This window comes from Esox lucius, chromosome 20 (genome assembly GCF_011004845.1).
Source record: "Esox lucius isolate fEsoLuc1 chromosome 20, fEsoLuc1.pri, whole genome shotgun sequence".
Lineage (NCBI taxonomy): Eukaryota > Metazoa > Chordata > Actinopteri > Esociformes > Esocidae > Esox > Esox lucius.
The window spans coordinates 6,479,554-6,495,899 of NC_047588.1; the positions used below are offsets into that span (position 1 = coordinate 6,479,554).

General features: G+C 41.6%; 1 protein-coding gene across 3 annotated transcripts in view; it reads right to left on the reverse strand.

Moving 5' to 3' along the window:
* The window catches only part of LOC105019332 (zinc finger protein 236), a 78,478-nt gene that overhangs the window by 29,324 nt on the left and 32,808 nt on the right, over positions 1 to 16,346 (reverse strand). For 2 of the 3 annotated variants that reach the window (XM_029115755.2, XM_029115754.2), the window contains exons 11-17: positions 14,409 to 14,612; positions 12,727 to 12,850; positions 10,745 to 11,005; positions 10,059 to 10,315; positions 3,353 to 3,454; positions 1,407 to 1,549; positions 1,070 to 1,176 (exon numbers count right to left, since the gene is read on the reverse strand). In XM_029115755.2, the coding sequence (XP_028971588.2) occupies positions 1,070 to 1,176; positions 1,407 to 1,549; positions 3,353 to 3,454; positions 10,059 to 10,315; positions 10,745 to 11,005; positions 12,727 to 12,850; positions 14,409 to 14,612 (1,198 nt within the window). The remainder of the gene's footprint in view (positions 1 to 1,069; positions 1,177 to 1,406; positions 1,550 to 3,352; positions 3,455 to 10,058; positions 10,316 to 10,744; positions 11,006 to 12,726; positions 12,851 to 14,408; positions 14,613 to 16,346) is intronic. The other variant, XM_029115757.2, reaches the window with a different exon arrangement.

The window sequence follows — 16,346 nt, forward strand, 5'->3', positions numbered from 1 at the left end:
CCAATGCGCATCAGGTGTATCGTTCCATCCCTACTACTAAACAGAATGTGGAGTCCAGTCAGATAAATACATAGATTTCCATAAATAAATGTGACTACACCAAGACCATTGTCAATGTGCACGGCTGTTGTCCTACAGTGCTTTCTCCAAGCAAAAACCTCAGTCGCTGTGAAATGTGTCCATATCTACTTCAGCCTTACCTAGTTGTATTTTTCCAACATTGCGGTTTCATCTTAGACCGGCACTGATAATGCATCGAGCGCCGACGCGTTGGAGTTTTGTGTCTGTTCTGAGTGCCAAGTGTGAACAACAGAGGGAGAGCTGAATAAATACAAAGCACATTACAAGGTCTGTCTCTTGCTCTTCCCCCTCTCCGTTTTCACAATGCATCATGGGTGACCAGTGTTCTCTGCCGCATCTGACGCACGGAAAATCTTTTCTATCCAAAAAAACAACCTGTAGCTACGCAAATGTCCGCCAACACCTATAACCTAACAGACGTCTCACTCACAACTCTTTTAGAAAGGAAGCAACACAACACCAGCCGGGCCTCAGTTGAGTCAATTCTAAATAAACTAACGGAAAACTAGCAGAAGCAAAGCTTTGAGCAACTCAACAAAAGGCTTTTGAAGGGAAAATAAATGGTGACTATATTAGCGATACTTCCGGGGGTAGAATTGCACTGTGTTGGGTATAATGACACTCCTGGTTTGGATAAAAGAAATGGCTTGATTCAAATCACCAGGATTTGGGCACCCCATGTGAGCTCAGAATTGTTATCATTTTGTGAGAGAATGACAAAGACATCGGTGATATTCTGATAGGGTTATCTTTTTTGATTCCTCTGTGTGGACTGCTGATGTCGAATAGCCCCAGAGCGTCGCTTTGGATGACGGATCATAACAGCGTTATCTGCTTACGACCGGGGGACGTAAGGGAAATGATAACAACCACAAGCCATTAAAATCATTTCAAGTAAATACATCTATTGCTGGCCAAAATGTCATAGGCTCTATCACACATTCTCTCCTCACAGCCTTCTATTTTCTCCTCTCTCGCACACGTGTACCTGTATGCCCTCTTGCTGTTATCCTCGCTGTCTGGGTCAGGGTATTCCTGTGTCTGGTCGGACAGCTGGAGGTCACCTGGGCTAGTCTCCTGGAGCAGACCGCTTGTCTAAATGCAGACATGGGAGAATAGAATACATGCAAAAGTGCATTCACTACATTGTCACCGTCACATGCATATTCATTTGGCAAAATACCGACTTGAGAACGATACGTACAGTCCATTCGAACGGACTACTTTGAAGTTATACCCAAGCAACACCTAATGGCAAATTTCCCATGTTACCAAAGTGCAGGGGATTTTCAAGGAAGCTGACATCGTGGGCGGCCAGGACTCACCACCTCTTGGCTGGGTACATGAAGCAGGTTCTGGGGATGGTAGCTGGATGACAGGGCCTGAGACTCCAGGGTGCTGGAGTCCTGCAGCTGCTGCACCGTGGAGAACTGGGCCTGGGCGTAGCCATCGGTGCTGATGGTGAAGCCTGCGGGAGGAGGGCGCACGGGGAAACAGTAAGCACGGCAGCACGCAGAGTTTAACCATGTACGAGAACGTCACGGAACCCCAGCAACTCGAACACTGGAGGCGTGAAGCGGAATGGACAGGCTCAGCGTAATGGCCGCCAGGGATTTGTAGGTCCAGCACTCATTTTGGTGGCCACAGGCAGGCAGCTGACACTGTGCTTCGCCTGTCATTACTGACTGTGTTTGTTTGTTTGATCAATGTGAGTCTAAGCCTGTGCATTGGCAAGATGTCAGTTTGAGATCATAAAATTAACTTTCACAAAGTAAGTTCTGTTGCTTGTGGTTTTTCCTGTCAGCAACCGCGCTGGCACCGTGTCAGTTATGTACTTTACATAGCTAATTTAAGGACCTTGAATGTGTTGCGCTCCCGAGAGTGTTTACTATCGGTTTTATTTTTTTCATGTTTTTCTATGCTGTGAAGCTAAAGACAAATCTCCACACTTCGTGGATTAGAAAGTTTTTTCTGATGAAATCAAAGAACGTGTCTGATAACTTTCCATTAATTTTAATTCCAGGAGCCTGTACCTTCATAACTGTGTTCTGTACCTTATAACACACTCAGGGATGACTCAAAAAGGATTACAAAAAAAGGATTTATAAAATCCTACAATGAATAAAGCTCAAACTCACCATAATGAGACACAGGGAGTAACAGAGTACAATGGATGTCTGGTAAAAACGCAAGGCAGCATTGAACGAGTGGGAGGACGACGTGAATGAACGCCTCGCTGAGAACGCTCAGGAAAAATCGAAGAATTCACAGCCCGATTAAGAAAAGGTTCAGCAGAAGCTAATTAAGGACTGCCATAGCTCACCATCCTGCAGCGCATTATTAGTAGACTGAGGATTCCAGAACACATACCTCCCCCAAGTGTGTGTGTGTGTCCTATGTAGGAAACGTCCTGAACCCACACAACCAATCAAGATTATTTATTTTGCGCGCGGAAACATATGTTGGCCCTCCTAGTTAATAAAGAGGAAGACGGAACCTGCGCAGACTGACACACTGATTAGAAACAGACCAACATGAGGTGTGCTGTGCAGACACAACAATAAACAAAAACACACAGACAAACAGAAACACACAATGACAAACAGAAACACACAATGACAAACAGAAACACACAATGACAAACAGAAACACACAATGACAAACAGAAACAAACATACAGACAAACAGAAACACACACAGACAAACAGAAATCACACAGACAAACAGAAATCCCATGCATTAATAGACACACAGCAACATCCTCACTGCTACAGTTAATTTATGACTACACTTAACTTCAGGTAAACTGTACATTATCATAGACGGCTGAGGATGAGGTGGGAATTGCAGTTGGAAGGAGACAGTGTTCTGAGGATAGAGTGTAACTCTGTAGGAGGTGGGCAGAGGAGCGTATTGCTGTGGGCGAGAGAGGCTGAGTGCAATCTGCACTGAGACAAAAGGTTAAGGTACCCACTGTGAAAATGAAATATCAGAGATCCAAGCAGATGCTTTCTGCCAGGCCTCGCTTTCGACGGGCTCCTCACAGCCACCATGGTGTTTTCATTATGCTTGACTCAGAAAGCAGCGGGCTGCCAAGGTGCGTGTGTTTGTGTTACTTTAGGTTAACTCCATATCTGTGACGAAAACCATAAGCTGTGTGCGCGCACGTGTGTGTGTGAGAAAACAAACGGTTACATTAAACGAAGTCAGGGAAAGGTGTGTGCATGTCAAGTTTAAGCAGTGTGTGTTTCTGCACGCTTGTGACAGTTACCTTGAGTAAGGGATTGCTGGTCAAAGCCAGTTGGAGGGAGTGCCTGCGCCTCAAACTGGCTGATGTTCTGAGGCAGAGCATGCTGGGTAGTCGCAAAGGAGTCTGAGGCCATACAGAGAGAGAAAAGAGGTGAAAGAGAGGCACAGGGAGATTAGCCTGGTGTGGTAAAAATTGAGGTCAAAGCAGCACAGCAGAAGAACAGGCAGGAGACCAAGGTTTATATGGCGGTAAGCAGAGTTGGTCCACCTTTTGACCACCGACCAAGCACCAATCACAAATCCACACAGTACAGCCTCAACATAAAACTACAATGAAAAGTACAGATAAGCGTACACAACAATATACAAACTTATAAGAAATGTCTTTATAAACAACTAGTAAATTAATGTTTTGATTCTTAAAATGCATACCCATTGAGTGAAATAATTTGTATTGTTTAATGTTTTAATATTTTCATTGTCTTGTGCTTATAGGGTAAAGACAATTAAATCTCCCATCTGGAGTAACAACCTCAATCCAGGTGGCTAATACTTGGCTAGGTATTAACTTAAAGCTTCTCAGACTTGTGAGGGGCGATTTGGCCCACATACAGTGGGGAGAACAAGTATTTGATACACTGCCGATTTTGCAGGTTTTCCCACTTTCAAAGCATGTAGAAGTCTTTAATTTTATCATAGGTACTCTTCAACTGTGAGTGATGGAATCTAAAACATAAATCCAGAAAATCACACTGTATGATGTTTAAGTAATTAATGTGCTTTTTATTGCATGACATAAGTATTTGATACATCTGAAAAGAATAACTTAATATTTGGTACAGAAACCTTTGTTTGCAATTACAGAGATCATACGTTTCCTGTAGTTCTTGACCAGGTTTGCACACACTGCAGCAGGGATTTTGGCCCACTCCACCATACAGACCTTCTCCAGATCCTTCAGGTTTCAGGGCTTTAACTGGGTAATACGGACTTTCAGCTCCCTCCAAAGATGTTCTATTGGGTTCAGGTCTGGAGACTGGCTAGGCCACTCCAGGACCTTGAGATGCTTCTTATGGAGCCACTCCTTAGTTGCCCTGGCTGTGTGTTTCGGTTCATTGTCATGCTGGAAGACCCAGCCACGACCCATTTTCAATGCTCTTACTGAGTAAAGGAGGTTGTTGGCCAAGATCTCGCGATACATGGCCCCATCCATCCTCCCCTCAATACAGTGCTGTCGTCCTGTCCCCTTTGCAGAAAAGCATCCCCAAAGAATGATGTTTCCACCTCCATGCTTCACGGTTGGGATGGTGTTCTTGGGGTTGTTCTCATCCTTCTTCTTCCTCCAAACATGGCGAGTGGAGTTTAGACCAAAAAGTAACATTTTTGTCTCATCAGACCACATGACCTTCTCCCATTCCTCCTCTGGATCATCCAGATGGTCATTGACAAACTTCAGATAGGCCTGGACATGCGCTGGCTTGAGCAGGGGGAACTTGTGTGCGCTGCAGGATTTTAATCCATGACGGCGTAGTGTGTTACTAATGGTTTTCTTTAAAACTGTGGTCCCAGCGCTCTTCAGGTCATTGACCAGGTCCTGCCTTGTAGTTCTGGGCTGATCCCTCACCTTCCTCATGATCACTGATGCCCCACGAGGTAAGATCTTGCATGGAGCCCCAGACCGAGGGAGATTGACCGTCATCTTGAACTTCTTCCATTTTCTAATAATTGCACCAACAGTTGTTGCCTTCTCACCAAGCTGCTTGCCTATTGTCCTGTAGCCCATCCTAGCCTTGTGCAGGTCTACAATTTTATCCCTGATGTCCTCACACAGCTCTCTGGTCTTGGCCATTGTGGAGAGGATGGAGTCTGTTTGATTGAGTGTGTGGACAGGTGTCTTTTATACAGGTAACGAGTTCAAACAGGTGCAGTTAATACAGGTAATGAGAGGAGAACAGGAGGGCTTCTTAAAGTAAAACTAACAGGACTGTGAGAGCCGGAATTCTTACTGGTTGGTAGGTGATCAAATAATTATGTCATGCAATAAAATGCAAATTAATTATTTCAAAATCATACAATGTGATTTTCTGGATTTTTGATTCCGTCTCTCACAGTTGAAGTGTACCTATGATACAAATTACAGACTTCTACATGCTTTGTAAGTAGGAAAACCTGCAAAATCGGCAGTGTATCAAATACTTGTTCTCCCCACTGTACCTGTAATTTGAAAGGGCTTCTGATTCTCATTACATTTCTGGATCCAAAACTTAACCAAGCATCTGGATCCAAAACTTAACCAAACATCTTGATCCAAAACCTAATCAAACATCTGGATCCAAAACATAATCAAGCATCTGACCAACTTTTTTTCTGGATTAACCATTCAACAAGTGGAACTCTACCAGACATGTTGGGGACAACATAGGGGAAATTATGTTATTGAGAGGCAGATGAAAAAAGTAACATTTTATAGGAGAATACCTTATTATAACTTAAGGCAGTTCCTAAAGAGTGTCCCTCTCCTATTTTGATGGCTATGTGGCATTTCACCACGGCAGAAAGTATATGATGAAGCTATTTTTTAATAGTGTAGTTCAGAAGTTCATAAATAAGTAATTCAGTTATCATCCATAGTGATCTTGTGTCTTTGTCTCAAAGATAAATATATAATTATTCAAACTACAAGGTCAAGGAAGTGGTTGATTCAGTCATTCGCCATTAATCCTAATGAGATGTGTTCAAAAACCTTACTGAAATATTAATTCTTAGAAAGGCATCTATCCAGGGAGACTGACTCCAAACCTCAGAATGAAAATATCATTTGATGAATAGACTGATAAGAAAAGCCTTGAAAGAGTGAAATAAGTGGATCTATCTGGAGATGAGAAGAATGTACACATAGAAAAGGGTGCCCCTCGAAGGAACCATTTGCCCATTGCCATCTCAAAGGAGTGGCGTCAAGAAACATTCAATATTGAAATGATATTCAAAATATGTTATATTCAACAGTGGCTATTTTGCTAACTTAATTAAGTCAACCAGTGTCCTTGAAAATTAAAGATCTTTGAGGGTAGACTGTTAAAAGTTAGATAAAATATAAAAAGAAAAAAAGAAGAAGAGAGATGGGGAAGGGTAACAAAAAATAAAACAGACTTAGAATTTGTGAAACAACTAACTTTTTTTTACACGCTGTCCCGATTAGCCTAAATTGAAGGTTGGTTTGGAACGTCAAACTCTCAAACTCAACCGCTTGTGGAATTCTTAAACAAATTGGGTGTGCCTTTGATGGATATTCAATGACATCCAAAAGTTATACTTGCTCAAAGACGACCTCAAATTGCCCACTCACTTTTAGGCTTAAATCACGCCCGGCACAACTTAACATACTGCTGAACTGAGTAAAATATCAATGAAAGATTGAACTACTTACTATTTAATTAATAACACTATATAAATATTCTCAGCATGAATATTGAGTCTCTGTGTGTCACCGTCTCCTAAGACATTGTGCAATGTACAGTCACACATTTTGACCTAACTCGACAGAAAGTATGCCTCCCAAGTGGCGCAGCATTCCACGACACTTCATCTGAGGGCCGATGTACCACTATATCCTGGTTTCAAACCCACAGTGTTTCTCAGCAAGTCATAGCCACCAGAGCTCGGTGTGACTTTCCATGTCTCTATGCGTTTCAGCCACTCCGGGGTGGTTGGGTGCTCTGCGAGATGACGGCAGGTTAGCCATCTTTGCGATAAAAAGCAGCACTTAGTCTGGTATGTTTCAGAAGATTGTCCGGATTGTCTTCCCTCCCCAGGCCTGTCGGGAGTGGCCGTGATAAGATGATGTGGTAACTACCGTAGATACCACACATTTGGGAGATAAAGAGGATCAAATTGGACACACTAATGCTCGTGATAACCGAACCATCTGGCTGATCACTTGTTCCGTGTGTGTAAACACTTCCTGGGATATCTCTTGAATTGAGCAAATAAAGGTTGCTAAAAGCCCTCTCACACAAACATACAGGTAAGCCATTGTATCCCCTATCACTGGATAAATAGGCCTTTTCCTACATTAGTGGGAGCTGAGAATTTTGTTCCTAGAAGCACACAGGCGATAGATTTGGGGCCTCACAGGTTACAGGATCAAACGTAAAACATCCTCTTCACGCAGGGTTGCCATATCCGTGGTTTTCATGCGAATTGGGCTACTTTTCAAACAATGTCGTGGGTGAAAATGAATTGGTCACGGGTGGCGTGTTGTTGGGCTACTTCTGAACTTCCCCGCGACCACGCCATATCTGTCTTTATGTGCTGTATCGTGTGTTTCTGTGCTGTTATCACAGTCAGTCGTCAGCTACGGTAGGAATCGCGGCTTCACACGTGTTTGGGGGGGTTCACTTGTAAAATGGTCGTGTACCAACAAAAGTTTTCAGGGATTTTGGGCTTGTTTTGAGCTGCGGTTTTGGAAATGTATGCTTAACCTGGCAACACTGTCCACGTGTCCTCATCTGCACTTGCTCTCCATAAGGGTCCATGCAGAAAGGACCACATAGCCACCCAGTCCATGTCCTCCCTGGGCTGTAGCAAATGTCAGTTGATGCCCCGGGGGTATTTTACCCCGGATATTATATTGGTAAAATATAACAAGTATAACACAAAATGTAGTGAAATACAAGTTCAAGATATAGCCTAATATAAGTAGTTTTTAGTTCAATAATTATATTATAAAATGATATTATATAAATAATTATAAAAAAAACACTTCTCTTTTCACGTGCCTAAGACTCAGCTCTTAAACTCACTTAAACTTAACCACACTGTTTAGTCTTACAGCTTTTATAGCTTCCTATGTTTTTATCCCGTTTTATTTTGTTTTATTCTATTTCTATTTTCTTATTCTGTTTTCTTATTATGCTGTATTAAAAAAAAATGATGTTTTTTGTTATTAAATGTATATTTTGCTATCTTTTACCAATCATAATGCAAGTTCTGGTGCTATCAGAGGAATAACCTCTGTGTAAATGTAACAATCTGCGGATGACGGATAATGCAAGTTCTTATGCTGCTGTTTAGACATCGATGTAGGGTTTTATCTCACAAAAGGATTGACGAGTTTATCCAAGTGCTGGAGCACGAGGATTGAGATACCGGGGTGGTACATTAAACAGTTATGGCAACTGTAATTAATTGAGGATGAATATAAAATGCATGTACAGACATGACATAAATGTCCCACTGGAGACAGCCGACTGAGACATTGATGCAAAGATTATCTCACAAAGGGACTGACGGGTTCATCCCAGCATTGGAATGTGAGGATTGGGATACCGGGGTGTTGAAGTTCATGCAGTCCCCCTGGAGACAGCTGAGCTAGAGAATTGTAACAATCTGACTGTTATAAATCCATAGCATTTAGTAATTATATTTTCACTGTAAAGCACATTGAATTGCTTCTATGTATGAATTGTGCTATATAAATAAACTTGCTTGCTAATAGGTAGTTCACTGAGCATATATTAACATAATATAATAGGCCTATCAGTTGGCACTGATATTGAATGAATTGCTCAATATTATTGATTTAATTAATACTTTCGCACGGTTAACAAAACATATTTAGAAATAGTTATCAGAAGTTATTTGAAATTGGAATGAATGTTATACATAGCTTTTTGCCTTTGAATATTGGAATGTGCAATATCACGGTTCAAATTGTCTGAATTATTTTCAATGGTATAGATTACATTGATAGAATGATTTTGATACCTAAATATGAAATAAATCTTAATTGGGGATCTTTAAAGAACAGGGGGCATTTTACCCCATAGGGAGCGGCATTTAGCCCTGATAGTGGGGTAAATGCCCCATTTACATACAGTTTGGAAAGTTGCAATAAAATATTTTCTTTCTAAACATATTTGTCTGACTTAAGTCAGTATGTTCATATAGAAATCTGGATAAACATTGCTTTTTGAGATTTCCCTTAAGGGGGGCGTTTCCCCCCAAATGACCCTACACATGCACTGGAGGCAGTGGCTTTGACCACTTGAGACATGTTGTTATCTTTATTCAAAGTAGCCTAACCAAAATCCAACCAATGAAACATGACATTTTTGGGCATGTAAATCCTTTGTTTTATGCGACTACAAAAACATCAATCCTCACCTTTTTGTTTTCAAATGAAAATGTATTTTGTTGTCCAGGAGCCAACAGCATAACCCTATTCATAGTAACCCATACTAATTATTACCTTTTCAGATTGCTCTTCTTTCTAAGTTCCTGGTGGACACACTGCACCGTTAACTGTTTTCCCATAGACTGCATTTTAGAAGAAGTTTGAAAATCACATACTGGCTTTTAATTACATAACTTTTCAAATGCCTTAAGCCTGATTTTTTTACGATATAACAGGGCTTTTAATGAACAATGTCCCATTTTAAGCATGCATAATATTTTCTGCAGGGCATCATTTTACTGTTTAGAAAACAAAACTGTTAACTTCTTAATGAAAGTTAACTTGCTAAGTCGTCAGAAAATGGAATCTTAATTTGCATCCATAACCAACTGCAGACTGACAAACCAACAGTTTCCCCGCTGCGGCTCGCTTTCTAACAGACGCCCGTCCTATCGGTATACCCACAGATCATTACAGCGGGGGAGAAATCTGTGCAGACATTTGATCAAACAGAATCTAGAATCAAACCCAACAGAATCAAATCGACTCTTACCCTCGTCCTGTCCCAGCGGCTGGTCGCTCAGCTGCGTCTCCAACGAGACCTGTTGGCAGCCGCCCACCACCTGCGCTTGGCTCAGCCCCAGCATGGCCTGCTGCTCCGAGCCCACGGTGGGAGGAGCCTGCTGCTGCAGCGAGCCCCCGTCCAGCTCTACCTGCAGGTCGTGGGTCACGCTGGTGCCGTCCATGGGGTCGTCCAGAGGTGAGGGCTCTGCGTTCTGCCGCTGGTCGAGCTGCTGGGCCAGCTCGTACCTTCGGGGGTGGGGAAACAGGATGGTTTAGAAAACTCACCACAGAAACTGGCCATTTTCTAATCAAAGGAAGAGAGATAGGCAGTATTTGATTGAGGAATGTGCAAATACAACGTAAAGGGGAAGCTCTTTCTAGGCACTTATCGAGACAACATTTCTTGAAATAACTTTCAAACCACCCCCCATCTCGCCTTTTAGTGAGCTAACACTTGCACCTCCTGGTTGCCTCGCTAGCACCGTCGTTGCTGCTACTTTACTGAGTAAATAGCTTCCTATGAAATGTGATAATTAATGTGAGGAACAGAAATGTGTATCCTGCTCTGTTCTTCACACCCAGGCAAATAAAAATGGTAATAAATGACTGAAACCTTAATTTAAAACAGGTATGTTCTTCCTAGCTGGGTCACGGGACCAGAAACGACTCACTGACCTGTGCGTCTTCATGTGCTTCCTGCAGTTGGGCGACGACTTGAAGGTCTTCTGGCAGTAGGGGCACATGTATGGTCTAGTGTCACTGTGGGTGGTCATGTGGCGCCTCAAGCTGCCGCTGGTGGTGAACGTGGTGTCGCACATCAAGCACTTGTAAGCCTTGAGGCCCGAGTGCGTCCGGATGTGGGCTTTCAGCACCCCGGACGAGGCAAAGCCCTTGCTGCACTGGACGCACTTGTACGGCCTCTCCCCCGTGTGAGACCTGGCGGGTGACGCGTTGAAAGACAAATGACATGTTGGATGGAAAGCGCACAGAACAAGCTCTGGGTCTCCGGCTTTATTGGCCGAGTCTCGGCCCACAAACGTCTACATCGTACGGTCATAGACACTGCATGCTAAACTTGGGTGGAGTCAAACATTGGGAAGGTAAAGAATGTGTTGACAGGCGATATTATGGTAGAAATTAGGATGAATCAATCGGTCAGAAAATAGCATGAGAACTGTTTGCAAGTGATGACATCAATGTTAGTCCCGTTCTAAGTCTACTTCAGAAGGGTGTCACTCACCAGACATTTAAACCGTCTGATTATACATTATGAATTGTGAGAACGCAGTAATTAGCGCCATGGAAAACAGAACCAAATCTCAAACTGGCTCTATTTCAGGAACATGCTTCTCCATATAACGAAGTGTTTTTTTTACTCTGGCTCTGTCATTGTTAGAAGTGAATCGTCTAGGGGATACAGAACATCGATCTCAAAATGGTGTGCAGAAGCAAAGGTCCCTGTGGTTACCAAGGTTACATTTTTTCCCATGAGTTTATTTCCCATTTCATTTTACAGTTTCCTTGCCTATAGAGACAGTGACCTTTATTAATAGACAGTAACTTTTCTGTTCACCTAGGTTTTAAAATGAAAAAAATTGTGAGAGGGTGAAGATTTGATGTGCCAGCCCAAAGGGCAGAATCATTGAGTAGTAGGTACTTGTCGGTACCTCAAATTTCAACTTCACATTTTTCTCATTATATTGTAAGAAGCAAGTCTGAAATAGAACGCAAAACAAATTTTAGCAACTCCTTCCTGGGCTAAATGGTGGGCTAACATTTCAAAATCCATTTAATGGACTTATGACCACAAAATGAGACGAACCCAACGCCACCCAATGTGGAATTACATATTAATCCTAAGGGCAGCCTGGAAATTAAAAATGACAGAAACAAAATTGACTGTCAAACTAAATCCTAATCTTTTCTCTTCCCATCTTGGTCCCTGAATTCTCTCTTTCCTCCTAAAGCTATCAAGTGTACATCTTTCCCATCTACCAGGCCCGTCTAAACATAAACCAGGCCTGTCTAAACATAAACCAGGCCCAGCCCTGCAGGGCACCGACAGCACCAACAAAAGCTGGACCTAGGTTCAATTAGTATACGCTTTCTTAAAAATAAAAAACATTATCTGATGCAGCTGCATTTGATTGAATTTGCCTGGGATTATTGATCCAACCCCCTGACCGACCGGGACCAACCTCTCCCACTGGGTCCCCCTTCCACGCCTCCTGGTCCCTCCTCCAGGCTCAGCTCCACTAGCTACCCTTACTAGAATGACCCATTGGTACTACAGTGTTCAGTAAATTTTTTCCATGATACAGTCTGAATGACGGAATTTGTGAAGTCACGTAACAACGCCTTCAGTCTTGAGGGTACAACCATGCAGTTAAACATTTGCAAAAAAAATAAAAAAAGGTGAAAAGGTGGTTCAACAAAAGAAAATAATAATAATCTAACTTTACTCTTTTTTTTTTATTACCTTAACTGGCACTTATAACTCAGCCTGGTATTTTCACGATACATTTCACATATTTCCAGGTCACTAAATGACATGTGTGTCACATGAGCTAGTTTTCTACATCAACTTGGCTGTGTATCAGTGGCCGTAGAATGCTTATACACAGTTGTAAGGACGCAGGCGTCACACACGTCCATACCTGACATGCTGCTTGAGGTGGCTGGACTTCTTATAGCCCTTGTTACAGTAGGCACACTTGTATGGCCGGTCGCTGTCCAACTCCAGGTACGTGTGAAAACCCAGACGGGGGGGCTGAATTAGACCTAGAAGGAGCACGGGGGATGATATGAACAGGTGTATGAAAAAAGGCTGGAGTTATTGAAACCAGTTTAAGTCATAACTGTAACTTGGCAATTTAGGGACATTCACTGTGTTGTGGGTGGATGTGGCCTTTTGTTGTTTGTTATTCAGACAAAGGGCGAGTCATTTAAAATACATATAAATCCTTATTTTATAAAATGAGTCTTTGTAAAGTGTGATTTGTTAAGCCACATTTGACTCCTGAAATATTTTAGGCTTCACTTAGCAGAAAAGGGCATGAATTGAACTTATGCAACCCATATTATAAATGACACCTTTTTTATTAATGTATAAATGGACATTATATGATACTGCGTCAATCAATAAAGAAATAAAAAAACTAACAATACTGTTTTGTAATTACAGAACAGTCCATAGGGAATGAATACTGAAATACATTTATAAACCACTTATTATCAGCAGATAAAATGACATTACCATGAAAACGAAATATTGACATGTGGCTGTGGCATGGATTGCTTATTAATGTAGAATAATTTAATAATGTGACATCTTGACATATCTTTACATATCCTTTAAGGAAGAGATTATGACAGCATGCACATGGGTGCACATAGTATGTATTATGATACTTGTGAAGTCCAGAAGTCCTCACAAATATGTAGAACATCTGGTAAATATAGCAAGGGAGTACTTTCTCTGCTCCTTACTGGTAAAACAAATATATATAATAAACAAGGAACATGTTAAACTTTGTTTTAGGGTGTATAAAGGTTTTGGATAAGTCAGGGGCAAGCCTATTTTTTATTTAGCAATCTTAGCAATGGCTTTCTTATTGCCACTTAAACATACAATTCTAAGTCTTCTCTTCACAGTTGAAACTGGGATTTGCTTACATTGATCAGTGTTAAGCTGAGCTTGAAGCTCTCAGAAACCTGTCTTCTGATTGTGATGGGGATTTGAGTCTCCCAAACCTCTTCCTGAGTTTCCTCCAGTTTCAAAGTACCTTCTGATTGTGTGGGAAACTTTGTTTGCAATTTATCTAAAGGAAAGACCTACACTTAAGGGTATCATGATAAGGGTTATCATGGTCTGTCTTCCTTTCTTTGTTAATTGCCCTTTAGTATACTACTTCCTGCAGTGCAATACTGTCTAAATAATTCTTAAGTGGGTGCCGTAACACACTGGTGCCATACCCACTTTAAACAGAGGGTTTGTAAGTAATCAACTAAAGTTGGGACATCTGTAGGAATTGTTAGCATCAACTATCAGGGCATAATTTACTTCCATTGCAGCAGAACAGCTATAAGTTGTTAACCCGTTACTTGTTCCTTGAAAAAGTCCCCCCCCAACTCTAAAACATATCTTTTTTCACTTTTTGGTAACCTCAACTGTTTTTTAAAACTTTGTCAGTTTACTGCTTCCCTTTGAACCATTCCAGGTTAGTCACTGGATATGAACTGCATACATTTCTATTAAAAATGGGAAAACGGGGGTGTTCTATAACACTGCATTTGTGTGTGTATATATGTACTTGCATGCTGGTGTGTGCAGCCTTACCAAGGTCAGTGATGAGTATGGGCTCTTGTAGGGGGATGTCAGGCAAAGGTAAGCTGCTCTTGGACACCTTGGTTTTGTGGGATTTGCGAGGGAACTTGTGCTTCTTCTTTTGCAGGCTCTTGAAGTGGGAGGCAATATGTGTTTTTCTGTGGCCCGATGTTCTGAAGATCTTATCACAGTGAGGGCACGGAAATGGACGCACACCTGGCAACAAATAAAGTGGAAGGAAAATTCATATATAGCAAATTAGTCCAGAAAGCCTTGGTTTCCCACAACCCCTCTGTTGCAAGCGCCCTACCCTACCCCCGCTACTAAAGTGTGACGCGCCTTCACAGAAAAACTTAATATTTTCATGAAATACAACTTTTTTTTACCAAGCTGAGCGGATTTAACATTGCACACAGTTTAATTTTGCACAAGCATCAGAACAGAGCAACAACGTCCTGCACCCGACGTCCGAGTATCAATCTTGCGAGTGAGGTCAAAGAGTGAATTCATCTTGCCATTCATTTTCACAAGATTCCCCATGCCTTTAGAGCTCACACAAAACATCAGTGAGCCACCACCATGCTTCACAGTGGGGATGGTATTCTGTTCACTATAGGCCTTGTTGACACCTCTCCAAACATAGAGCTTATGGTTTTGAACATAAAGCTCTATTTTGGGCTCGTCACTCCAAATCACAGGGTGCCAGAAGCTGTGAGGCGTGTCAAGGTGTTTTTGTGGCAACTCGACCATGCAGCTAATTTTTGTTCAAGTATCGTCGTATTGAGCTCCTTGAAAAATCCACACCGTCTTTTTCCAGAGCAACCTGTATTTCTCCTGAGGTTACCTGTGGGTTTTTCTTTGTATCCCGAACAATTCTTCAGGCAGTTTTGGCTAAAATCTTTTTTGGTCTACCTGACCTTGGCTTGGTATCAAGAGATCCCTGAATTTTCCACTTCTTAATAAGTGATTGATCAGTACTGACTGGCATTTGCAAGGCTTTGGATATCTTTTTATATCCTTTTCTATATTTATAAAGTTCCATTACTTTGTTACGCAGGTCTTTTGAGGTATTTTCTGAGGTATGTCTGAGGTGTTTTCAGTATCTAGCCTGCTCAGTGCATCCACGTTAGAGCTGAAAAATGTATTGACTATTTATACACAGACACAGACAATTTCAAAAGACACAGTTGTGGGAAATTCACCTTTAATTGCCATTTTCACGTGTGTGTCTGTAATAAGGCCAAACTTTGAAGGGTATGTAAACTTTTGATCAGGGCCATTTGGGTGATTTCTGTTAACATTATGTTTTAAAAATTAGCCGAACAACTGTGATAATAAATTGCTTCATACGATCACTATCCTTAAATAAAAGACAAAAAGACAAAATGTCACAATTTCAGCCAGGGTATGCAAACTTATGAGCACAACTGTATGGGAGCACAAGCGATTAAAGGTATTTTACCTGCTCAAAGATGGTCCCCCATCCAACACAAAAGCACAGCAAAATAGGCTTAATTGTTCGTGCTGGTTTGTGTTGTGAACATTTTTGTTTGTGCTGCTATCATTTTATAGGTCAAATTCACTCAAAATAGGCTCAATCATTTGTGCTCTGTTTGTGCTGATAAAGGTTTGTTTTTGCTACTGCTTTCTTACCGTTAGTGACAGAGCTATAGTGGAAAGAGATAAGCCAGTGCTCTATCCAGTAGGAATGTAAGTTATGTACCAAAAACTGTAGCAGCATAAACAAAACTGTTAGCTGCACAAATAGAGCACAAACGATTGAGCCTATTATAAGGCAATTTGAAGCAGATTGCGGGGCTGGGGATGACATCACCTAAAATTAAATGTCTAATATATAAATCACGGCTTCAGAACAAACACAACTTTTTACGGCACAAACCAGCACAAACAAAGCACAAACAAACAAGACTATTTTGGGTGAATTTGGAG